We start from the raw sequence: 27,675 nt of genomic DNA on the forward strand, positions 1-27,675 counted from the left end.
ATCACTGTCACAAGAATTTATCGAACATTGAAGTTTGGTCCTTTTACAAGACGAAACAGATGTAATCAAACAGTACAGGTCATTGCATTCAAGCTTGCTCTCATGGGTATAATTCATGAATTCAGAGCAAAGAAAATAGCTTCCAGATTCTGCACTGGTAATGAAGTGCCTCCAATTGGCTGCCAGCAACAGAGTGTTTAAGCACATCTCCTTAAGACTTTATAGTGCAACCATGTGCCTCCCCACCAATTGTTTTATTTATTTATTTTTTTTTTTTTAAAGATTCTTATCCAAATGGTACAGTGATGATTCGTATGGACAAGTTGCATCTTAACCTGAAAGTGCAGGTTCCAATTAGTCCATAATACGAGTTTTGTATAGAGCAATACAGTCAGTTACCTGTGGAATAAACTTGTTTCTTACAACTTTGCATGTGACCAGTAAAAAACACATTTTATGTGGGCATGGTCTTGCCTTAATGATATTCAGTGATGTGATGGTTCTATTGAAATAATGTTGCATGAGATCTTTTGTTTCCCCGTTTTAGTACAGTTCCAGCTATAAAGTAAAGCAAGATGCCTGTTTCATTCACAAAAAATAAAGGGGTGGTTCACCTCTAAGGTAACTTTTATTATCTTATAGAACGGACAATTCTAGGCAATTCAATTTGTTTTCATTACTTATTTTTTAAAGTTATTTGCCTTTTTCTTCTGACACTTTGCAGCTTTCAAATGGGCTTCTCTGACTCCCTTCTAAAAAAACAAATGTTCTGTAAGGCTACAAATGTATTGTTATTGTTACTTTTTATTACTGATATTTCTATTCAGGCCCTCTCCTAGTCATATTCCAGTCTCTTATTCAAATCAATGCATGGTTGCTAGGGTAATTTGGACCCTAGTTACCAGATTGCTTAAAGGGATACTGTCATGAGAAAACATGTATTTTTCAAAACGCATCAGTTAATAGTTCTGCTCCAGCAGAATTCTGCACTGAAATCCATTTTTTCAAAAGAAGAAACAGATTTTGTTTTATTCAATTTTGAAATCTGACATGGGGCTAGACATATTTCAAATAGTTAGGGGAGGACAAGATGCTCCATAATTAAATGTAAAGTAAGTGGTCCAGGTGCACCAGACGGTGACCCCCAGCTTTAGGGAGCCATACAGCAGAGAATATGGAAGCAGAGCTGATCGGCACTCAAACGGATCCACAGGACCAGAGATATTCAGTTAAAAAATAATTTTATTGGTAGAAAAGTTAAAAATATAGCTGCATCTCCATCCACCCTACGCGTTTCACACCCCTCAGGGTGCTTAGTCATGGGCTCAGACATATTGTCAGTTTCCCAGCTGCCCCCAGTCATGTGACTTTGCTCTGATAAACTTTAGTCATTCTTTACTGCTGTACGGCAAGTTGGAGTGATCTCACCCCCCCAGCAGCCTAACAACAGAACAATGGGAATGTAACCAGATAGCAGCTCCTTAACACAAGATGACAGCTCCCTGGTAGATCTAAGAACAGCGCTCAATAGTAAAAGCCAAGTCCCACTGAGATTGATTCAGTTATATTAAGTAGGAGAATTACAGCCTGCCAGAAAGTAGTTCCATCCTGAAGTGCAGGCACAAGTCACATGACTGGGGCAGCTGGGAAACTGACAATATGTTTAGCCCCATGTCAGATTTCAAAATTGAATATAAATAAAATTGTTTGCTATTTTGAGAAATGGATTTCAGTGCAGAATTCTGCTGGAGCAGCACTATTAACTGATGTGTTTTGCAAAAAAACATGTTTTCCCATGACAGTATCCCTTTAAGATGCAAATTGAAGAGGTGCTGAATAAAATAACTCAAAAAACTTCAATAATGAAAAACGAAAACAAATTGCAAATTGTCTCAAAATATCACTCATCATACTAAAAGTTCTCAAAGGTGAACAACCCCTTTAAGTAGTATCCAATTATTATGTTTGTTCAGGCAATAGTCAAGGCTGTAATGCATTCTGTAATGTCGGTGCACCATGCACTTTGACAGCGCGTTGGCAGATTACATTTTTTCAAATGCACCAGATGAATAGTCTGTGGCATGGAGCTTCATGCTCACTGGACTTACCTTGCTTGCGTATGGCAAAATTGTTTCTGAAGCTGAGTGCCAGTTCTGTTGTCACACACTTATTGTCCACTCACCATGCTCCTCTTCAGAATCAGTGTGGTCAAATATTCTTTATTAAACACTGCCAACACCTTTTCAGAAGTTCATTACGACTGATGCTATTATTACCTCTTGCTCTAAGTGCATACAAAATGACTCTTCATACAGGCATTATTATTATTATCATTACAGTAAAGGTTATCTAAAGGAAACATTTTAATGTAACTATTGCTCTGTAGAAGGCAGTGGAAAGTGGCACAAAAACGTCAGCCGGACTTTATTCTTAAATGTGTTTATTAATAATTATTGACTTGAATCCTTTTGGCCAATTATGCTTTTCAAGAGCTGTGCAACGAGGGGAATATTTTCCAACATGTCGATTAGCTGTTATATGACAGGATCGGAGGGAGGTTTGCAAAAAGCCATTCCCCAACCTGGCTTATCTGTGCAGGTCAGTGTCAATATGGCTAAATTTCAGCCAAACTGTCCAAGTAAATCTGTCTGACTACATGATGATGTACTTGCAGATAAATCCATAGGATAGTCAAAAATGGCAAATCCCAAAAGGGGCCTGGTCATTTATAGGTTGGGTTGGTGGTGTGATTGAGCATAGTGGTGAGCAGTTCAAAAGAGCATAAAGAGGGGAAAAATTCTCTACCCACTAAAAAATGTTTTGATCCATACTGCTCTATAAAATTTTATTCAGGGATTGAGCTTCTCAAATGTAATATTCTTGACACCAATATGGCATGTTTCATTACAGGTTATGAGCAAGTTTAGCTGATTTTTTTCCCCTCTATGCTGCTTTGGACTTTTGTCATAGCTTGCTTTTGGGTTTTTTTTTTTTTTTTCAAATGGGTTTTAAGTTGGGAAAAATATCAGTGATAGGGAGGTGATATATTTTACTAAAATTGAGTATATAGAGTTGTACTGCTTTGGAAACTTGGTTAAAAGTCCCTTCAAAAATGAATATTAATTTTCATTAGATATATGAACAAACTGGGCGTAGTTTACCTTTATTTTACAGTCTATCCATGGTATGTAGTGGTTAAACCTTCAGTATCCAGTAATATTAGCCATGTGCATACCTGGCTGCAAGAAATGAGAATGTCAGTCAGTGGTCTCTTGTCACAATATCTGGGTGCCTTTTGTCATGAATTTGAGGCGAAATTCGTCATTTCACCATTGTCGCGAAACTGCGGCAGAATTCCCAGAGAGGAAAAGTTCACCATAAGAAATACGGCCCATTGACTTTTCGCAGTTTCTCAAATTTTTCGGTGAAGCAAAACAGGACTGATTCACTCACCACTAGTCATGAGCCAAGGAGAGAATCCTGCCTCAGGCAGTATGTGAGGGAAAAAACAGCCTCTTTAACTTTTACAAATCAATTTTAAGTTTTTTTTAATGAGCAATTGCACTCTGTAACTTAATAATCCGACCTGTGGTCTGAATGCAGCAGAATTTAATAGCTGAGATGAAGTGGCATAGGTCTGCTGCTTGAGAATACAGGAGAGCTTGAAGAATCCCAACCAATTTTTAATTGTAAATCTTGTAAGCTCTAGTACTACGGTCAGTTTTCTTTTAATTTATTGCTATTTCTTTGTCTGTACTTTTGACAAATACCACCAGGCAATTTTGAGTGAAGGTTAAGAGCTAGTGTCGGAGCAGAAGTGTAACAGCATAGAGCATAGAATGCCTCTGACTCAATCTGCTCAGGACAGCTGTAGCCCTATGCTTTGGCCAGCATGGTTGCTACCAGGTTATCTAGTAACTATAGAAAAATGCTATCCAACTTCTTGGGGAGGAAAGGCAAAATGTTGGGTCCACATGTCAAAGGGCTGATAAGGAAAATTTCTGTTATGAGAACGCACCCCATTTTTCCAGCCACTTCATTATTTATTTTTTTTTTTTTTTTTGTTTTTTTTTTAAGCATTACTCACAGGCACACCCATTTTTACTGAGACAATGGGTAAATGAGGGGCATATATGGCATCTTCATGCCATTCTTTTCTTTGTCTACCTCTTAATTGTTTTTATAATTTTTAAGTTTTCACTATGCTTTTATTTTGCTGTCCTCCTCGAATGGAAAAATTCCAGTAGTTGAATTTGGGGTTAAAAACCCGAAAACTAATAGTTTTCCATGGGAAAAAACTCAAATTGCTTGAATTAATCACGTTTTCGAGCAAGATCCACCAAAAAAACCCTGAACACCATGAAGGATATTAACATCTTTAAATGGTTCAAGGGACCTCTACCATTGACTTCTACATGACCTGGACAGGTTGTAACTGGAGTATTTTCATATTCAAGCTATTTCCAGCTTCAATAAAAACCTAAATTCGAGCTTTGTTTTTTTGTTTTGTTTTTTAAATAAAACCCCAGAAAAATTGAATTTCTTTTAACTCAAAAACCTTGAGTTTTTGACTTAAAAACCACCTTGAAAAACTAGAGTTTTTTTAATAAACTCGATCTTTGATAAATCTGCCCCTTAATGTTTCATGTTTTTTCGCTTTTACTTATTGTCATTGACCATTCCCCAATTCATTGCTTTTCCCTCCAGTTGATGTTTTCATGTATTTTCTTTCTTTCTATTCCAGCTTTTTATTTTCTTTCATTCCAGCTTTTCTCCCCAAACTCTTTTTGTTCTGTGTAATGTTCTTCCCTTTTCAATCCCGCTTATACATATTTTCTCTTTAGACCATTTGTTTGGTTAATTGAATTCCTAACATGTTTTGCCATCTACTCTTGTTTTCCTTTTGCTTGCAGTTTCTGTCTTCGGTTTTCCCCTTACCTTTTTGCTTGTGCCGCTAACCCTTTCCCTTATCTTTTAAGTGTTTTTGTTTCCCTTACATCCTTCATTACTCCTTTGCCATATTTTTCCTCCGCTCTCCATTTTGTTTTGAGTTTTTTTCACATTTACTTTTTGTGATGCCTTCTATCCCTCTGATGTCACAATTACATCTGCTCTCTTATTTTCTGCTTACCTTCTTCATCCTTTTGCTTCCCATGTTATTCCATTTTTCACTGTAGCGATTATACTTACTCTAAACAGGCAGTTGTCAATTGAGCTGTCCAGGGATTGGTTAGGTTTGAGAGCAATTGTAATGTCCGACCACTTGTCCTGCATGGCTTGTTGGTTGACCCATGAGTAGGAGACAACAGCCCATCATTTAAGAAGGAATCATGTATACTAACACATGCTGTAGTACTGATACCTAATCAACCCTTGTGCAAATTTCTGACTAATAATTCTTGTGTAGTGTCTCATCTCTAGGGACTTCACCCATAGAGCACATGTAAACACTAAAACCAGATCAAATCAAGCATCAATCAAACAGTTGTCTATTTATTGTTTATATGGGCTCCAGTCAATAAAGTCCCCATAAAGGGGAGGTTCACCTTCAGAACATAGTCTAAATTTGAATAGCCTCAGTCAGATGAAACCCCCTACAGAGAGCTGAGAGCACAGAAGAGGGAGCTTTAGCAGGGCTGATCCATGGCATATCAGGTCTGTAGCTTCAAAACAGTACATTAAAAATAATAAAGCTGAATTGAAAAAAATCACAGGGGCTATTCAAATGTAGCATATGGCTTAATGTGAACATCCCCTTTAATTCCTGCAATCCCATGTGGTTGACCATGTAAAAAATCCATTGCATGAGAGCAAAGTTACAAAACCATTTATGAGAACTTTAAAAAATTAGTTTGTTGCATGACCTTATACCAGTTTAATCTCAACACACCATTGTTTCACAGAAGCTTGTGCATCTGAACTGATTACTAATGCAACTGTGTCTTTTATAAAAAAACCTGACCAAATTAACTTTTTAAAGGAGACTCTGCTCTTCAGAGTACTTTTATTTTATATTTATCATCTTTTCTGCACTGGTTCATATAAACAGTTTTACTTTGCGAATGTTTTGCTTTCTCCCCATCAGCACTGACCTTCTATACTAGCTGCCAGAGGGTGAAGCTACTGTACTGCTATCCATCTGGTGGATGGCCAATATAAAGCTGAGGAGAATGAATTGTATTAGTGTAAAACTGTTAATGTGAAATGGCGCAGAACAGAAAATTTAACATACAGATCAAGGGAAGTACTCTGTGCCACCTTAAAGCACCAATTCAGATCACACACAATCTCACACACACTGACAAATTGTGTCCACGATGTAACATATAGGGGCACATTTACTTAGGGTCGAATATCGTAAAATCCTTCGAATATCGAAGTCGAAGGATTTACCGCTATTCCTACGACCGAACGATTCGAAGGATTTTAATCCATCGATCGAAGGACCTTCCCCATAGGCTAACATTGGCCTCGGTAGGTTTTAGGTGGCGAACTAGGGGGGGTCTAAAAATTTTTTTAAACAGACAGTTCTTCGACTATCGAATAGTTGGACGATTTTTAGTTCGAATCGTTTGATTCGAAGGTTGTAGTTGAAGTAGCCAAAAAAACCATTTGAAATTCTAACTATTTTTCCTCTATTCCTTCACTCGAGCTAAGTAAATGGGCCCCATAGCGTGGGGGGCTCATGGATGTCCACATGGATATGCCTTAAAGGAATTGGTCTTACCAAAGTGGAAGAAAGCTGCAAAATAAACAGTTTTAGGCTCACTTAAGGAACAGATTGCTCTACAATTATTTATTTATTTTATTGGGAATTTTGAGCTGATGACCTGTAGATCACAGCAACTTAACGCTGGCCTATTTTCATTCAGATCTGTAAAAAAAACGACTTGAAACAAATGATGTTCAGAATATATACAACCCTATCAGCTTTCCCTCCGTTTATACAATAAAGTAAAATTTTCTTCGGTAATGTAACATTTAAAGGGATCAACATCAATGTGATAATTTTGAAAAAAGAAGACCCCCACCAGCTTTAGTGTGAGCACCCTTGAAATAAAGGTTAGGTCATAACATTATCTTGATGCCACTGTTGGGATTTTTCTTATGGACTTTAATGGCATTTTTTTCCCTTTGATCACCATCCAGTATGCCTTACTATTTAAACTGGGAGCTTTAGCATTTAACTCATCCATGTTGTGTGTTGCCATCTATCAAATGTGTGGCATAGATGAAAGAACTGACTGGAAATGTTTAGACTTTATACTAACACTGTAAATTCTGGTGTGTTTGTATCAGAATTTCTAAATATGTTCTACAGGTCCCTTGTATCTGTTATGTGTTCCAGCAAGCATGTTCGACTACCAGTCAAAGCACTATGGACATGAGAGCATTAGAGTTGAAGACCAATGAAGTGGTAACATTGAAGCACGGGACCAGCAGTGGGTAGGTTAAAGGGGTCCTCCAGCCAAAAACCTTTGTCTTTTTTAATTATTTTTGAAGATAATTACATTTTAAGCACTATTCCAATATACATTATTTCAAGTTTCAGTAGTTTTAAAGGTATTTGTAAGTGTAATTGCAATTGAAAACATGTTTTTTGGGTCTTGCTCTTAAAACAAAGTAACAAGGGTCAGGCCTCTTCGAGATCTCTTTAATCCCCTTTAAACGGCTGACGTGCAACATTGTTTCAGGAGTCAGAGCCAGGTGGGCAGTTAAGGTAAATAGCCTAATACTGCTGTTAATAACAATTACATTTATACATAACTTTAACATTGAAAGTAAATGTACAGTATGGGATCTGTTATCTGGAAACCATTATCTAGAAATCTCTGAATTATGGGAAGGCCATCTCTCATAGACTCCATTTTAAAAATAATAAACATGTTTAAAAAGTATCTCCTTTTTTCTGTAATCCCAACTATAATGGATCCTTATTGGTGACAAACAATCCTATTGGGTTTATTTAATTTTTAAATAGACAAACTACAGTGGCGGAACTACCGGGGAAGCAGGGGGTGCAATTGCGCCAGGGCCTGCACCCCCTCAGGGCCCCCCGGCAGCTAGCGCACTGCTGATTTCCTGGACGCATTGGCCGATATTGCATAAAATAATCAGGTATGGAGCGAGGCGGGGGCCCTGACAAACTATAGGGATCCAAATTATGGAAAGTTCCCGTATGTAGAACCCCCTGGTCCCAAGCATTCTGGATTACCGGTCCCATACCTATACTGTATATTGGAAAGTCACTTCAAATTATATTGTAGGGCCCCTTTAACAATATTGTTTTAGGTTATAGATCAGTGGCTTTCTGACTATTTTTGGTCAAGACCATTTTTGAGATCCAATTTTTGGTTAGGGAATTTATGAAAATATTGTATCATAGTAGCTGTTGCAAGAAAAAGAATAGTCCTCCTAACCGACTTTCATGCTACCAGGATCATCTCGTGGATCAAAAAAACATTCTATTAAAATCTCTCAATACCTGGCCTTTAGCCTGGATTCTTCTGAGGGGGGCAGCTCTAGAGTTTGGGTACCACTGCTTTAGATTATATTTACTTTACCCAGTAAAAAGGCCTGTGTAATACAGAGTGATATGCAAAATTATTTGACCACTTGACCCATATGGACATCACATGAATACGAGAATTAATTTTTACAGAAAATGTGGCTAGAATATATGGCAACTCCCATTTATCAAATAATATATATCTTCCAGGATCATAAAATTACAGAGAAATTACTAAAGTGCAGGAGGTAGCTGCTATATAGTAGATTTACCAAAACAATTGAAATGAAGGAACACCGTCGATCAAGTAACTCTACTTTAAGGGTCAGTAATGCAGGTTTTTATCAGCTCAGACATGTGGGCTATTGGTCTGCTGGAGAGAATGATATGAAGTTATATGTGCTCTAACTTCCAAATTTGGATCCAGCCTGGGCATATTCCTGCCTTCCACCCACAGCAGGAAAGGCTCGATGGCACTTGTTTCTGTACAGAACTAGCTAAATGTAAAGGGTGTCATGCTGGGAACCCTTTTCTTGTGAAACTGACCTAGTTCACCTTGTTGCCATTTTATACATTTGTTGGCATTTATCATTGACTTTGGTTCCTACTGATCAGGTCCTGAAACTGAAGTATTAAATTGTTTATAAAATAGTTTAGAGAGTTGGCAATCTGAGGGGACATAAGGCAGTTTAAACAGTTTATTTTTAATTACTTTTTTTTACATTTCTAATTTCCAAATTAAACATTTTTTGTCTCCTGTGCACAAAAGAAAACCAGAATGTTGTGACGATATAACCAATACTATTGCAAAGGAGCGGGTCACACGAATCATTCGGAACCTTCCACCAGCCAGAAAATGTCAAATATAGCCGAAAGAATAGCCATGGATTTAGATCCAGTCAACCAGGTTCTCAGTTATAGAGAAAAATTAAGGCAGTTTGAATGCTTTATAGTTTTGATGCCATCAAGCAGTTTCTGTAACGGTTAAATGTGATCAAAACCAAGATCGTCTTTCTGCGTGAGTGAGCAAGTGAAATGTCTTTCACATTTTGTTCATGATCTTATTAGTGCTTACAAACCAAGATACATATAACATTCTCACACTAGAAGCAATTTTATTCATTCATTTAACCTGCTTACATTTTTTTTACTGTGAGGAAAAATTGAGTACCCTTGTGAACGTACAGACTCCATGCACGTAGTACCCTTGTCAGAATCCAGTTTAGGACCCCTAAATAATGTATGTCTTAAATACATGTTGCTTTTGGTTAATTTGACAACCCAACTTAACTCAAGATTTTAAGGCATGATATAAATACAGGTGTGTGGGGTGATTGCACCCAGGCCCGTCCCCCATGGGGTCCACCAGGACCATTAGTGCAAACATAAATGTTACACTGGTTGCGTGTCTGAAGAGTGGGAGACTGGTCTCATAGGGAGATAGTTATGCCATTTTTAACTAGATTGTCTAGAGATGGAGAGTCAGGATATCAGGGCTCTTGGCCACAAACAAAACACTTCTCTAGTTAAGCGACTGTCTTTTAAAGGGGTATACACTTTGCAGATCAAAAAGTTGGATATCTTTTATACTTCTTTTATTCTAAGCCAACTCTAACTTTTGCTCTTAGCAACTTGAAAACCATCGCTCAAGTTTAGAATCTGCTGCTTCCAAATAACCAGCATTGTTATTGGATTCTTTCCTGTGTTTTTCTTCTGACCTGCCAAGTATGCTTTATAGTGCACTTTAATTTGCTTATCATAGTTACATAGTTACATAGTTAAATTGGGTTGAAAAAAGACAAAGTCCATCAAGTTCAACCCCTCCAAATGAAAACCCAGCATCCATACACACACCCCTCCCTACTTTTAATTAAAATTCTATATACCCATACCTATACTAACTATAGAGTTTAGTATCACAATAGCCTTTGATATTACGTCTGTCCAAAAAATCATCCAAGCCATTCTTAAAGGCATTAACTGAATCAGCCATCACAACATCACCCGGCAGTGCATTCCACAACCTCACTGTCCTGACTGTGAAGAACCCCCTACGTTGCTTCAAATGAAAGTTCTTTTCTTCTAATCTAAAGGGGTGGCCTCTGGTACGGTGATCCTCTTTATGGGTAAAAAGGTCCCCTGCCATTTGTCTATAATGTCCTCTAATGTACTTGTAAAGTGTAACAACCCTTCTGATAACGCAATGATCCATAATTTTTTTTAAAAAAATTATAGTTTTATATAGATTATTCCATCTGTGCCCTTTGCCCTCCTGTTATATTATATGTTAATTTGTGGTGTAAAAGCTATTCTTAAAATTGCTAAATGTGAGCCTAAACAATTTCTTTCAAATCTAACCTTGAGAGCTATGACTAAATTTGGAAATCCTTCTAACCTTCGGGTTATCGGGCTCTTGGACCTGCAAGACAAAAAATATTCCTGTGCACTTTGTTTCATGTCTCCATGCCCCGTCTTTTGTATTTGTTTAATGTAAATGTATACAAGGTTTACTGGTTCTTAGGCTGGTTAGAATTTTCCTTGTTAGCCATGGCTATGTTATAGCCTCTTAAGGTTTTGTATTCATGGTTGTTTCAGGATGTGTTTGCTTTAAGTTTTATTGGTTAGGGCCATTGGTAATACCACACCAGTGCATGAAATAGTGCTCTTGAAACAAATGAAAAAGACTTGAATGCATCTGTTAAATTAAAATGTAACAATCCATGGGTGTGTGGACTAATTAAACACAGCAGGAACTCAATCCTAGAGTGCCATGTGGTATACCATATTTTTTGGTTGTCAGATTTAGCTAGTTGGATTTCCCCAGGCTTGCATGCTAGCATAGGTATTACTTGATCTGATAACAGTTCTGCAGTATATTATAAGGGTATGGTTTCTGTATAAGAATGGTGGTGCATTTTTATTGCAGCTTCAAAGCCACAGATATGTACCGTAGATGAAAGTGAGCATAACAACCCTCTTTTCAAACCTTATTATATGTTACATTGCTGTGTAGGCAAGTCTGCAAGGCTTAAATGTATGTACCTGTTTTACATTTTTACATTTGATTATTTTATGTAGTTCTGCAAGTTTTCATTTTTGGATTTGTAGTTATTTGTTTTAGTTGGCTGTGAAACTTGATCTACAAACTACAAACCCCAACACTTCTCCTTTAGTTTTAGTATTAGGAAATTTACCGCAAATAATAGTTCAGAGGGAGCCTTTATTAGGGCAAGAAACACTGTAAACAAAGCTCCATTTAGAGAATAAGCTTTCTGTTCATAACGTAACATACTGCCGATGGCAAAATGTAGTGTTCTGTGATAGAACATAATGACAGGAAGGCTTTCTATCATTGTCTCAAGCATTAGCCATTTAGATGTGCCTATGGCACCAGCCTTTAAAATTTTAGCATACCCTGATTGCTTTGATTATCCATGAGAGGCTTGTGATGATATAAATCATATCTATGACAATGCCCAGACTTTATTACAGTTGTTTGTGTGAAGTTGCTAAAAGGAAGGTACCGTTGTGTTTAGATTTGACTGTGATTGTTTTGTATCTTGGCTCAGTGGGCCTGTGAGTTGAGCCATAAATGAAATAAAGAACATTTAGCAATGTACACTAATTAGAGAAGCAATTTTAAGGCAGCTAAAATGGCGTATGGAAAATAGTTCCAGTAAAAGGATCATTATTTTGATTTTCGTCATCCTCATTTATTTAGAACACCAGCAAATTACGCAGTGCTTTACATTAATATATAACAAACAGAGCTCTTAATATAAGAAACAATGGTTACAAAATAAAATTGGGATCAGAAGGCCCTGCTTAAAGAGCTTACAATCTTATAAGTTCATTTAAAATTACTGTTTTTAGGCTTCCATCTAGCAGACAGCTATATTTTGTGCTAGTTTTTTAAAAAAACATAAGACAAAAGAGTGAGAAATTCTAAAGCATCTTTTATTTTTATAAAATGTATGCAGTATGGAGATTTTTTTTTCCTGTGCAAATGACTTCAGTTTAGTCAGCAAAAGGAGAAAAGCATAGAAAACAAATCTCTCTTCCAGATGGAGAGTAGCAGTGTGTATACACATTTTGAATATTTGCAGTTCTTGTTTTATAATGGAAGCAGAAAACCAGGAGTCTTCAGAAGTGCCTTGTCTAATCCGTCAACAGAAATAATACAGTATTTATATCCACCAGAGATCTTCAAGGATTCATGGATTGATATGCCAAGGTAGGAGTCTTTGGATTGTCACATACACATGATGCATGTACTTTCTACGTCCCAACTTTTACAAAATATAAGTTACTTATAGAGGCAGTGCACAGTGCAAAACACTTTAAAAATGTGGAATGTAACATTCTATATTTTAAAGTGCAAGGCATATGTTTATTAAATGAGACTGCAGCAAATAACATGTTCTGTTTGCCTGGACAGTGCAGTATTCAAATCTTTTGGATCCGATATTTAGAACAGAATTAGTATATGAATTGTGTATGCTATACATTAGAGATTAGCCAATTTACTGACCTTTAGCATTAGACAGAAGCTGTAATAAGCAGTTCACTAATAGCCTGAAGGCTGTAGATAGGAAAATAAAATATTTACTTATTTTAAACATATAGCAATGCATCATTTACAGAATTCACCCTTTTTCTCTCATGAGTTGATTGTGGTCTAGAGGTAACTGTTGAATTTTACTGTACTAAGTCTGTTTATTGTGTTAAGCCAATAAATTGCCTCTCACTGGCTAGTTTCATGTTGCCTTTTGTACATAAATAACCTTTCTTTGCCTAGAGAGGTCACCAAAACAAAAAATGTAGGTTGGGCGTAAGATACCCAGATCTCTCTTACGATAAAAATCAAAGTCTGACAAATTTATCTCCATATTCTTGAGCTCTCATTGTTTTATATACTGTGCTTCATAAATTCTTACCTTACAGTGACATGGGGAGGTCCATTTATAAAAGGTCGAATTTCAAATTCATGTGAGTTTTTTAAAATTCAAATATACTCACAATTCGACTGGGAGGTTATTTAAGAAAAAAATTGAATGGCTAATATTCTATTGAATGGCTCCCACCCGAAAATTTGAATCGTATTCGATTCATACAAATTTATTTTTCTCTCAAAAAAAACCCCAAAAAAACCCTCGAATGTCATGAAGGCTATTAACATCTCCAAATGGCTCAACGTACCTCTGCCGTTGACTGGTTTATGAACTTGGAAGGTTTTAGGTGGCAAATATTCGAATCAGGATTGTTTCCATGATCAAGGTGTGATAAACCTCACATTCAAATTGACATTCAAATAGGGGGATCAAAAATGTAATATGTGAACGTTTAAACTCTTCAAATTGACTATTTGATCCTTGATAAATCTGCCCCTTAATAACAAACTCACTGTGCAGCAGGTTTCTGATCATGTTTCAAGCTATTAAGGGTTCATAGTAAAGTTCCATAAAAATGGAAACCTTTCACAAAAATTTGCATTGCTACCAAAGAGCGGTTTTCTTTGCAAAACAGCACCTTTCTATAGTGATAGTGATCACCTTAAAATAGAAATTGTTCCTCTGCTGATGGTTAGGTGCTAGTGGTAACCCAAAATCAATGGCCATTGTCCACAACAATTTTGTTTATCAATGCTATCCCCATCACCAGTTTAGTATTAAATAATTCCAAACATTCAACAGCCAAGACTTTTTTTCCTTATATGATTTTGCCAGAGATGAGGTCCAGATAGGCCTCAGAACTGAAATCTGAGCGACTTCAGATCTAATGCCACATTTCTAGGGATGCGCAGAATCTATGATTTGTTTATGTTCAGCCCATTTATGATTTCCACAACCTTGCGGTGTAGACAGCAGGTATTATTTAATGGTCTATGTGTGACCAGTGCTCTACATGGTACTATATATCATAGTACATCTTAAATCTCATGTAAAACCATTGTGGATTGATGTGTCCAAAAACATTAGGCATAATCCTGTGGAATTACACTACAAAAAAAGTTACACAATGAGTCACTAGCTCACCAGAGGGTTAAGGCAGATTTATGATCTCAACGAAGGATTATATCTACAGCCAGCCCCAACTGTATGTCTTCTTTTCCTTTACCAATTCTGACTGTGCTAGATCTATTGAGGGAAAATCTGACGGATTGAAAACAATGGATTCTGGGATTTGAAGTCCCTCTGTTTTTTTTAGAAAATCTGTGCAAAGCAAGCAGATTTCTGCACAAGTTGGCCACCCACTCGCTGGATCATACAGCACAACCCGCTGGACAAGGGTTGCTTCAAAGTGTTGATGTGGTTCTTGCTCAAAGGGATTTTCAAACCTGTCTGAAAGATATCTGGCTGATATTTATTGGGCAGACCCTTCCAAGGGCTTTATACTTGGGCCTATATAGTTGGGCTTGAGGTGGCAGATTGTCATCTTTACAGTAGTAGAAAAGTAAAGAACCCATATGTAGTGAGAATCTACATACATTTTTAAATTCATAAAATTTTAATTCAACTTCATACAATGGGTAGTGCAGGCTCGAAATAGTAATTGTAATGTTATAAACAGCAGTCTAATATTTTTTCCAGCAAACCCAATTGGATGTGAATGAACTAGTAGAATGCCAATAATAAAAAAATAAGCCCCAGTAGGATTGTTGTGCTGTCTGCAGCTGATTAAATGAAGAGTTTGCTATTTCAGGTAGATGCTGCAATTAAAACATTATTGCATATTTTTGTGCAGCCCTTCAGCAAAATGTTTAACTTTTAGTGTGTTCTAGAATGTCCAATTCTAGAGCAACTTTCCAATTGGTCTTCATTATTTATTTTTTATAGTTTTTGAATTATTTTCCTTCTTCTCCTGACTCTTTCCAGCTTTCAAATGGGATTCGCTGACCCAATCTTAAAAAACAAATCATCTGTAAGACTAGAAATGTATTGTTTTTGCAACTTTATTCCTATCCGCTATTCATATTCCAGTCTTTTATTCAAATTTGTGCATGGCTGCTGGGATAATTTGTACCCTAGCAACCAGATTGCTGAAATAGCAAACTTTAGAGCTGCTAGGCGAATAATCCCTTTAAGACCTTTACATTTAATGGCTCATTTCCAGTATAAAATTTCTCTTGCTTTTTTATTTTTGGCGCCTTGCTCTTTAGGTTGTGCTGGAGCATGCAGCACTTTGCTCTCATCATTCAGATGTGCATGTTAGGGAACTTTAGAGACTGCAAGTACAGGGAAGCCTATTATGAAATGCCTGCCTATGTCATTAGGTACAGGACCAGGGCAGCCATCAGGGGGGTATAGGGGGGAGAGTTGTAGGGGGCCCCGAGGGTAAGGAGGGCCCGGCCACGCCGCACTTACTTGATTAGCCTGGCCCCCCCGCTTTCTGAGAGCTGCTGACTTTGGGAAGACAGGGCGGGAGCACAAGGGAGGTATCTTCTGTCCATTACTTCCCCTTATTGGTCACTGAGTTTAAGTCCCGGTTAAGCTGCTCAAGGATTGGATAGCTGAGGTTTGAACTTCTCCTCCAGCTCATCCAATCACCATGCAGCTTTACCAGGACTTGAAATTCTGTGACCAATAAGGGAAGAAAATGGTGTCACTGGAAGAAGATGCAGCCACCTGTGCTCCCCTCCTCCCTTCTGTAGTTGGCAGCTCACTGACAGCAGGTGGGCTACACTAATGAAGTAAGTGCAGCATGGCAGGGCCCCCCTAAAGGTAACCATTTGTGGTCCCTGTTGTGTGGTGGGGGCCTGGGCACCAAATTTAATCTAAACTTCTGGGGGGGGCAAGTTTTCTTACATGGATGTTTAAGGGGGCCCTTGTGGGGTTTTTTAATGGGGGGCCCTGACCACCAATATTTTTTTATTAACATGTGGGAACCCTAGCCAACAGTTTTTTTTTTTTTACTGTGTGGTGGGGGCTGGACCTGTAGGTGAGGCTTTTGGGGGGCGCAGCCCAGGGGGGCCTAGCAAATTATTTTGTATGGGGCCCTGCGATTTCTGATGGCAGCCCTGTACAGGACTATGTTACAACTGACAAGCACTGCACTCTGCACCATGTCTGGATTTTTAATCTACCACAAGGTGCTCCAGGCGCAATTTCATTGTACAAATTCTTCTAGGTCCGTTCATTTCTACTGACCTCTCCTTGAAGTATCCCTTAAGCTGGCCATAGATGCAAAAATCCGATAGTTCGAATCCTCGAACGTTCGGACTTCCCTATCTCCCGACCTGCCACTAACCATTCAGATCAAATAAAGTAGTTAAAGAACAGATCAGTCGATGTTCTGCCCCTGACAGCAATCGTACGAAAGTTATGTCCGACCAAAGCTAGTGACAGTCTCCCTCTAAAAATTGTACGATCGGCAATACATGCAGAGATATTATCGGCAGCCAACAGAAATCTTTTAACCTGTCCGATCGACCAAATGACCGATCTCAGGACGATAAAATGTCGGGACTCTCCACACACGGTCTGAAAATCGTACGAATCCTCAATTTGTACGAACGGATATTTGCGTCTATGGCCAGCTTTATTCCTTGGAGTTAACAGAGTAATACAGTCGTGTTTTGGTCACCTTTCCATCACCTTGTGAGGAATTATTCTCAAATCTTGTTTTGATAAAAACTTAGAATCAAGCATATCCTGAAGGGTCATATGAAGTTATGGTTTGTTATAACAGTGTCAGAACTACCATGCTACTACTCAACAGGAATATCAATGATACTTTTTCTTTTCTATCGGCACTTCCGCTGATGAGTAGTATTTTATGTTGGAATGAAGGTGTCTGTCCATGTACAGGTTTTTATTGGGGTATACTTTAGGCTGACAAGTCAAGAAAAGGCAACCAACAATGCACCTGCCCTTTTAGTAGTGGTGTCTTGTGCCGAGAGGTGCAGTTCCTTCAGCTCAGAGGATAGAGTGCAGAAAGTTGCATCGGTGTTTATATACAGCATTGTGTGTGGGAGGGATGTGACACAATCTTCCTTGTGAGGAGGTGCAAGTAAAAAGCACAAGCACTATTAAATTCTACTCAGTATTTATATAAGTGTTGCTTTCTTGGTTCCTTAGACCTCTGCATGCTGCAACGTAAGCTGTAAAGTGCACCAATCCACTCTGATCCTAAAACTGTCCAACCAAAATATTACCAAATTTGGGTATCTGACCATTTGTATCACACAGCATGGTCTTTGATGACATCCTTAGAGCTGTGCTACATAAAGAATGATCTCTAGGATGATCCATAGTTCAGTTCAGTGAAAATAGCTTATAGCATATGTTTCAAAAATTTGCCCTGTGACGTGTGCAATTATACCTGGCTGTGGGCTTGTACAGCAATTCTTATTTTAGGCAATTGAAAGAGGTCAGTATAGGTTCTCGTGGTAGTGGCAAACAAAATGACTTGTGCCGTATCCTCAAATCTATGTAGCTGCAGAGATAAGTGAAGAAAAAGGATGTATCTCCACTCTGTACTCTCTATACTGACAGTAAAGCAAGGTGAATTCCTGGATTAACTGTTCTTTTATTTTTACATTTTTGGAGGAAACGTATTTGAAGAGTGACTTGAGGTATTGTGCCTAGTCAGTGTGACGTATAATAATTGCCTGGGATTAAACTTGGATCTTCTGGCCCCTGCATTGGTGCCGTGGTAAATGTTTGCTAACCACGATTGTGTGACGTGCAACTTTTCCTGGTGCTAGTATTTTCGAAAATATTACCTACCAACTTCTTCTAGGTTCCATTCACTTATCCGCATCAAACTCCGTCATCCATTACTCCCATAGCTGCACTTCTTTATAATTGAGTGTGGAGCAAAGAACCAGTAGGCTGGAGAACCAATCGAACAGTATGTCTAATCCTCTTGAGTCTTTGCCTCACCCTCAAGCTCAGTATCATTGACTCTGCAACTCTGGGAGAAGAGATGGCCGATCCATTATTGCTATGTAATGTGGGGGAGACCAGAATTTGTTGTGTGCAAAATGTATGGCAAGACCTGTAATAGAATTCCTGCTGTAATGGATTCAATGCAAATTCCAAAATTCCTTAATATCCGGAAATTCAGATATACACAAAACGGCATCTTGCACATGTTGGACAGAAATAGAAGGATCAAACCACGACCTGAGCGATTTCAGAACTGCAAGGACTACTTTGACCTAGTGATTACCTGTGAGGAAAGAGTCTATGATCAAGTAGTAGAAGGTGAGTATCCATCCAGATTCAATTTCATCAACTGCACATGCAATGAAAACTGTTAATGGCATGTTGCTCAAGATGGGAATGTATTTGTTTGGCCATGTAAGCAATTATTCATCCCGGTATGCTAATATAGATAAGTCATGATCTACTTTTCTTATACCTTTTACCATTCTATCAACCAATTTACTTATTTGTTTGATGTAAGTCATGATTATTTCTTATGCAAATGTAGGCGTTGCCCATGTCAAATGTTTTTAATTTAGTGAGAGCCCTTGGAAGCAGCTGCCAATAAAAACTGACGCTACAGAGTTGCTATACCACTTAGCCCTATGTTATCTACACTAGACTGCAAATCATCATATTCAAACCTAAACATAACAGTAGGTGGCAGTGTTGTACAGATTGCACTTAGTAAAATAATGGAATATTACTATGTTACATTGCAATGAATATTTCACTGATTTGTTACGAATTACTCTAGTTGGAAAATGACTTAGGGTTTATCTGTCTACAATAGTATAAAAGCATAGACCAAATGCAATGGTAAAAATGTGTGTTAACAGTTACAGTAATTGCTATGCAGTATTGCTAATTCATCCATTTTTAATGCAGAATTGAATTCTAGAGAGCAAGAGACATGCCAGCCAGTTCATGTTATAAATGTTGATATTCAAGATAACCACGAAGAAGCAACTCTAGGAGCATTTTTGATTTGTGAACTTTGCCAATGTGTAAGTACCTCTCAAAATACAAGAATAGGCATTAATACACTGCTAACTCACCATTAGTCTAGTGGTGCTCTACTGATTCAGATAAACACAAAATATGTACAATAGGTTTTTGAGAGTTTCCACCTCTTTCATCCGCTGTACACCAATGAAGGGGGGGGGGGGTTTCCCAAAATATTATTTGGCTGCATTAAAAAATACTCTCTTAGGGCCCTTACTCACGTGCATTTGATGCTGCGCTCCCCTGCATTCCGGTTTTATGCGTTCAGCCGCAGGGGGTTACAGGAGTAGACGCGCTGAATTCTTTTCAATGCGGCTGTACTCACACAGATGCATGTAAGTGCTGAACGCAGGTAAAATGCAACATACTGCGTCCCAACCTGCGTTCTACGATTACACGCGTCTTTGTGAGTACAGCTGCATTGAAACAAATTCAGCACGTCTACTCCTGCGCTCCCCTGCAGCTGGACGCATAAAACAGGAACGCAGGGGATCGCAGCTTCAAACACCCGTGAGTAAGGGCCCTAATGGAGGCTTGAAGTTGCCATGTTATTCAAAATGTTCCCTCTAAGCTGTGTGTGCACGCACATGCACATTTTGTGAAAATACAAACATTTGCATTTATTCTGACCTGAGCACAAAGGTTTAAAAAAAAAAAAAAAAAAAAAAAAAAAAAAATGTACACACAAGTTTCAAATATATGCACAAAAGATTTTTTTTGTGCACATAGCCAAGACGAAATTAGAGTTTACATGGGGTGAGACAAAAGGAAATGAAGTTTTATGAGAGAGAAGGCTTGGCAGAAGAGCCAGCTGTAAAATTGCCTAAACACATTGTAGGGCTCATTTATAAATACTGGGCAAATTTGACCCTGGGCAGTAACCCATAGCAACCAATCGGTGGTAAGCTTTTTTCATCCAGCTGCAGGTTGATTACTGAAAGCAATCAACTGATTGGTTGCCATGGGTTACTGCCCAGGTGCAAATATGACCAGTGTTTATAAATAACTCCATTGTTTCTTAAGTGAAGTTTTTCCCCATAGGCCTCTTATACACAGGTGTTTTTCTCTGCTGGAAGAAATGCAGGCCTGTATTTCCTATTAGGCTGTCCGTGCAAACAAGTACTGAACGCAGGGGAAACACATCAAGTTTAAGGGCCAATATTCCATTTTTTAGGGCATGTACATAAGATTGCACCACATTTAATGGCGAATGGACCGCTGACCCTGTCGACAGTATCAACTCTCAATCAATACCAGTGTCGGCTGGCCCACCGGGAAACCAGGAAAACTCACGGTGGGCCCAGGTGTCAGTGGGCCCTAATGCTGCTAAACATGTGACCTATTTCATGGCCATTCAATATTTCTTTGAGAACAAAGAGGCTAAATCGATGGAATAATAGATTATAGTATGTAAAGAATAGAGACTAGGTGAATAGTGGTTGAGTGAGGAGAAGAAGAATAATAGTACTGAGAGTGGGCCCCTGGTCTAAGGTTTTTGGGTGGGCCCCTGGTGTCCCAGTCCGGCACTGATCAATACATTCATATAATGATGCCTCTATCTGCAGTTCAAGGGGTGGTTCACCTTTGAGGTAGCTTTTAGTATGTTTTAGAATGTACAATTTCTAGCAACTTTGTAACTGGTTATTATTTATATATTTTAGTTGTTGAGTAATTTCCCTTTTTCTTTCTGACTCTTTCCAGCTTTCAAATGTGGGTCACTGACCTATCTAAAAAACAAATGTTCTGTAAGGCTACATACTACTTTTTATTACTCATATTTTTGTCCAGTCCCTTCTTCAAATCAATGCATGATTGCTAGGGTAATTTGGAGCCGCGCAACCAGATGGCAAACTGGAGAGCTGCTGAATAAAAAGCTCAACTCAAAAACCACAAATAATAACAATTGCAAATTCGCTCAGAATATCACTCTCTACGTCATACTAAAAGTTAAATCAAAGGTGAACAACCCCAGGGGCAGACTCGGCAACTGCAAGGGGGGGGGGCAGAAGGTATAGGGGCTCCATGAGACCTTAGTTCAAATACCATTTCAATAAATATTGGTAAAACAAGTCAACCCCTAGAAATTTTTGGGGCCTGAAAAATAATTTGCTGTGGGGCCAAGTAATATCTAGTTACGCCGCTGAACAACCCCTTTCATTTTGGTGTCTACACAGTAATGGCAGCAGCGTTCCAGCTTTCCGGTAAAATTCCCTGGATGAATTCTGCCCCTTCTGCTTTCTATGCCAAACTAATCATACATTGATGCCTTTCATAAAAATGACTTACACACTTTTAACACCTACGAGTACTTTCAGGTAGCACCAAAGCACCTTCCCAGTTGATTAATGAATGGAATTACTGCTTGGACATGGTGATAGGTCCAAGGGTCCACTTATTGGCAGTTTGGATTGGAAGCTAGGCTATTGTATTTCTGCATGCCAGAAGTTACTCCATTATAATAATACTCTCTTTTTGGGGTTTTCTCTCAGATACAGCACACAGAAGATATGGAAAATGAAATAGATGAACTTTTGCAAGAATTTGAAGATAAAAGTGGCAGGACCTTTCTCCATACTATCTGTTTCTATTGATGCAAATCCTCTCAGGCCTTATAAATGACTATATCGTTATTGGCCTTTTTTTTTTCTCGTCCCCTCCCTTTCTTTCCTACATTTTACTTTGACAAAGTGTTTTCCTCCTTCAGGTAATTTATCTGGAAAAGGCAGGGATGTATAAATGTTTGTGTATATATGGAAAGGAAAATTTTAAACTGCAACAGATATTCAAGCAAAATCAAGATTGCCTGCAATTGTGCTGGATAAAGTATTATTTGGATTTCTTTTATATATTTTCTTTTCAGATGTGGGTTATTTCTGTTGTGGTTCTGTTTGCTTTTCTTAACCCCTTTTCTGTCAGGATTCTCATAACGTAATGGATCTTTTCAGTGAAGGGGTTAACGCTGACTCTAATCTCTGTAATGGCAGACCTAAATATGATGACTATTGTCAGTATCTGTAATATAATAGGTAATAAATTGCAAATGTATACATTGTTCCTTATTTTTTTATTTCTTCATAGGAACTTTCATTTGTGGGAATGTTTATTTTTAAAGCTTAATTTTCTCTAGCTGATGTTTTTTTGCTTCATGGTGTTCATGCTGAGCATACTAGGCTGGAAAGGACATTGCCAAATATAAACATGCAGAAAACATATGATAAACCAGAACCACGCTCCCAATCAGTCCAAAAAGTAGGGTCACGGTTCTCGTATATATCTAACTTATGTACATGATTTATGAGTAGGAACCCTCTTAAACTGATGCACCCAGAGTTTAGATTCTTAATTCATGCACAATGAATTTATTTGCCACACCTATACATGCTTACTGTTTTATAATGAGAGAAAATCTAAATCAGGTTGAAAAAATAGTTGGATAATTGTTGCCCTACTCAGCAAGAAATTATTTTGGAGTTGTTCCATATAGTCATTTATATGTAATTACTAATCCCAGCAAATCAGCATTAAAGTAATTGACTGAAACAATAATGCCTTGAATTAGCCTATTAGGCTAATGCCACACAGGGTAGAAACTCTCACGTTTTGGCCCTGAAATCTGCCCGCACCTGGGCCAGTGCAATGAATCTGGGTGCAGATTCCAAAGTATTACCCTAAATTTGACATTAGCCAAAGAAATGCATAAGGAATGTTCCCTCAAGTGCCATGTAAACTGTTTACTCATTAAATTGTATATGGCTACACAAAGAATATAACTAACAGCTGCAATTCACCCTCTCTTGATCAAATGGTTCCCTTATTGGCCCATATATCAGTCTGTGATTGCAGTTCTCTCTGTGGTTCTGCGTGGGCTTGTCACATGATCTGATCACTGGCCCAGGGTTCAAACAATCGGATCAACACAATTTCACATACTTGGTCTGAATGGCCGGCCAGCTATTATTATGTTGATCAATTGTGTTGGCCAATTATGGTTGGGTTTCAAAAATGTACATGCTTTATGTCAATGTAAATAGGAAGAATGCTTTTTATAGATAATGTCTAATTCTTTATTAGTTCCCTCGAGTATTGCATTTGCTAACTATTGGGGTCACCAAAATCCCAATATTCGCAATCTCAGAAGTCCAATCTCGGAGATCAATAATAGTGCGATACAGTGGGTCACAATATTCGTAACAGCCCTTTCAAGATGGCTCAGCACCCCAAGCAATAGTAAAAATGAGCAGTTTAAGGCATTCCTCCAGTGGTTCAGCATTCTTTTCAAACAGCTTTTTCAATTCAGCCCTAATGCTACTCATGCTGAATAACTTAAAGGGATACTGTCATTGGAAAACATGTTTTTTTCAAAACGCATCAGTTAATAGTGCTACTCCAGCAGAATTCTGCACTGAAATCCATTTTTCAAAAGAGCAAACTGATTTTGTTATATTCAATTTTGAAATCTGACATGGGGCTAGACATATTGTCAATTTCCCAGCTGCCTCCATTCATTTGACTTGTGCTCTGATAAACTTCAATCACTCTTTACTGCTGTACTGCAAGTTGGAGTGATATCACCCCCCTGCCTTTCCCCCCAACAACAGAACAATAGGAAGGTAACCAGATAGCTGCTCCCTAACACAAGATAACAGCTGCCTGGTAGATCCAAGAACAGCACTCAATAGTAAAAGCCAAGTCCCACTGAGACTGATTCAGCTACATTAAGTAGGAGAAATAACAGCCTGCCAGAAAGTAGTTCCATCCTAAAGTGCAGGCACAAGTCACATGACTGGAGGCAGCTGGAAATTGACAATATGTCTAGCCCCATGTCAGATTTCAAAATTGAATATAAAAAAAATCTGTTTGCTCTTTTGAGAAATGGATTTCAGTGCAGAATTCTGCTGGTGCAGCACTATTAACTGATGTGTTTAGGAAAAAACGTGTTTTCTCATGACAGTATCCCTTTAAGTCAGGAATACATCACTATGCAGTTGACTGGATGCTGGGAATTACATTTCTGCAAGTGGAGAGGGTTGTTTATTCCTACTGCCTTTGTCAAATTTACTTAGGAAAGACAGAGTGTCGCTGAGATCTCCTTGTTGGAGCTCATCTCAATAGCCAGATTCAGTAGTGCAGCTGTGGTGTCACTTTTTTGTTTGCAGCAATTTATAACAAAAGCCATAGGGGCAAATTCACTAAAGCGCGAAGCGCCTAACGTTAGGGCAAATTCGCCAGCGTCATGTCATTTCGTTAATTCGCCGATTTACTAACGGGCGCTTGTGTAAATTCGCTAGCGAAATGGACCTACTCTAGCACTACGTTGCACCTTTATGCCAGGCGAAGTTGCGCTTTGGCGAAGGGTCAATGTAACTACGCTAGTTCACTAACTTGCGCATTTTACTAAACGTTACCTCTTGCGCCAGACTTGCCTTCACCACCTCAGACCAGGCGAAGTGCAATAGAGTAGATGGGGATTGCTTCAAAAATAGTTGGAATTTTTTCTAAGTCCCAAAAAACGCTGGCGTTTTTTCCTTTTTTAAGGGTGATAGGCTGAAAAAGATCGTAATTTTTTTTGGGGGTACCCTCCTTCCCCCCTACATTTCCTAACATATGGCACCTAAACTAAACAGTGGGCACATGTGTAGGGCAAAATAACAACTCTATTTTATTTTATGAAGGTTTCCAAGGCTTGTGTAATGTATTTGCTGCTACATATACGTCCATTCAAGTTTAACTTGGAGCCGTATGCAAATTAGGCATCGCTAGCATAACTTTGCTTTGCTTGAGGAATTAACGCTTGCGCAACTTCCGATTTTGGTGAATTAGCGGCGCCCTGGCGTGGCGAATGTGTCGCTAGCGCATTTTCGCTGCTTGGTGAATTTGCCCCTTAGATGTTCCTAAATTAAAAAAAAGCATTGAGCTAATGTTGAAAATGTTGGCATACTGCCCCTTTAAGTTTCATGTAATTAACTCACCATTACAAACACGGCTGCACTGAGATGTGGTGAGTCATACTAGGTTGATGGCAATTTAGCACGTCGGCTATAATTAAAAAAAAAAATAAAAAACTTAAGTGCCAAAGAAAGAAAATGTAATTTTAAGCAACTTTTCAAATACAGATTAATTAAAATGTCAGTGGTATTAAAGATATTTGCAAATATAATTGCTATTAAGAGCAGGCTGTCTCTTTCTATTTTCTGCATTGCTTTCCTATTGATAGTCACTCTCCTCTAGCCAAGACTCCCATACCCTGTGTGTTGGCAGAGCTCTGATAAAGGAGACTCACAATGGGCGGTTTTTCCTGCGCTCCCCTGTGTTGCACTTTCTTCCGTTCAGCCGCAGGAGTAGACGCACTCCATTATTGTGAAGGGGGCTGTACTCACACAGACGCATGTAAGTGACAAACGCATCATGTTGCATCTCACCTGTACCTGAATACAGCCCCTTCACAATAATTAAGTGTGTCTACTCCTGCACTCCCCTCCGGCTGAATGGAAGAAAGCGGTCACAGTTTGCCATGCTTTGTTTTAGCCACTATGCATCAATCTCCCCCCAATTTCATGGGTAGTAATTTTTGGCTAGTAATATGATATGCTGAATTGTCATACTCCCTGTTTCATACAGCTTTACGTTTGCAGAAAGCCAGAGGATGCCTGCAAAAACCACAATAGGGGTTGGCAGCAGTTAAATATGGTTTTGGGTGCACAATCTTGAGTCATTAGGTCCTATGATTGCTCTTATACTACTACCAAGAATTATGAGACCATTTTGCAGAACCTGCTGTGCCCTATGAAGTGCAAATGCTGTTTAATGTCTCCTATTCCAAGAAGATAATGCCCCCCCCCCACACTGCTAAATAATAGTGGTTATGCCAGTCTTTACATGGTCATAAGATCCAAACATCACTTAACCTTATTGGAACGTACTAAAGAACAGAGTACAAAGTATATTTTTATACTTTTTTTTGCCTATGAGGACATTATGGGCCTCTGTTATTAATGTCTGGGATGCAAGTGCTAGAGCATTAAGGGTCGCACAATCATATCTCGGTCACATCTGGGCCACACCACCGGCCATAACCAAAGGAAACTTCCCTTCATCCAGTGGTCCGAATACAAACGTGGAATTAGCAATGCAATTATAAATCATGTTGGCATCTCAAGTGGCCCAGGTTTTTAGCCCAGTGCTCACTGTGTCTTCCTTATCTTTGCCTTAGAAAGTAAAAGTATAAAAAAAGACTTCTAAATATGTCCCTGCCTGATACTCCACTTTATGACCAAGCACACTCAGGATTCCTCCCAACCCCCTCCATTCATCTGCAAGACTCTGAAAATCTGGACCATTGAGAGGAGGTCCCAATGGAGATGCATTGAGAGGATGTCTGTTGGAGATGCCCAATGGGACTGACTTCCCCGCAGGACTTCTGTCTCTCTAATGGTGGCCATGGGTGGGTTAATTAACTTCTGATTAAATCAATGATTGTGTCATAATATCATGTACATACTGTATAAATCACTGTATAATATGTTGGCCCTGCATTAATAGCCAATAGAGTAGTTTGTCTTGTTTAAATTTACTTTTGGTGGGATAGAACAATTCGGAGGCCATTTTAAATCGGTCTTCCTTTTCTGCATTAGACAAACATAATTATTTGCCTTACAATTGGAGAACATATGCTTGCGAGGGGACATGTTTACTCTTCACAAGTATAGGGGACCTTATAGATGGACAATGGTGCGTATTTTTTCCCACAGGAAAAATAAAAAAACAGCCAATCCCTTTAGACCTGTGAAACAGACCTTTCATTTAAAGAGTGTAGGTGGTTTTCACAGTGAGGTTGGGAAATGCCCTGTCAGGTGATTTTGTGATGGCTGATTCTATCAATGGCTTGGAAATAGTTTTTCGGTCAAACATCATATCCAAGGCTACAGTTTTGTGTGTGTGTGTGTGTGTGTGTGTGTGTGTGTGTGTGTGTGTGTGTGTGTGTGTGTGTGTGTGCTTGTACATTCAGTGGAATAACTGCACTTGGCCCATTCCCACAGAGTTACCCTCTACCTGACCACTCCCCTCACTCACTCGTTTTCAGTGGTGGGGAAGCATCCAATAGTGCCCATTACATTTCAGGAATGCAGTGGGTCGAGTAAATGCAGGGTCCCATGCAGCCGTGTTTTAGGTAGAAAGTTTCACCAACCAGACAGGTGTTCCGCAGGTAGCTTGTCTGGGTATCCAGTTCAGCTG

The 27,675-nt window shown here is 38.7% G+C and overlaps 1 protein-coding gene across 1 annotated transcript in view; it reads left to right on the plus strand.

The window, feature by feature from the left end:
- ssu72.L (SSU72 homolog, RNA polymerase II CTD phosphatase L homeolog) overlaps positions 1-22,488 on the plus strand; it is a 47,001-nt gene extending 24,513 nt beyond the window's left edge. Inside the window, 3 exon segments of the mRNA NM_001091395.1 lie at positions 18,578-18,717; positions 19,327-19,445; positions 21,933-22,488. Of these exon segments, the coding sequence (NP_001084864.1) occupies positions 18,578-18,717; positions 19,327-19,445; positions 21,933-22,034 (361 nt within the window). The 3' untranslated portion in view covers positions 22,035-22,488.
- The last annotated feature ends 5,187 nt before the right edge of the window (positions 22,489-27,675 follow it).

The sequence above is a fragment of the Xenopus laevis genome, chromosome 7L, assembly GCF_017654675.1.
Source record: "Xenopus laevis strain J_2021 chromosome 7L, Xenopus_laevis_v10.1, whole genome shotgun sequence".
NCBI classification, from domain to species: Eukaryota; Metazoa; Chordata; class Amphibia; order Anura; family Pipidae; genus Xenopus; species Xenopus laevis.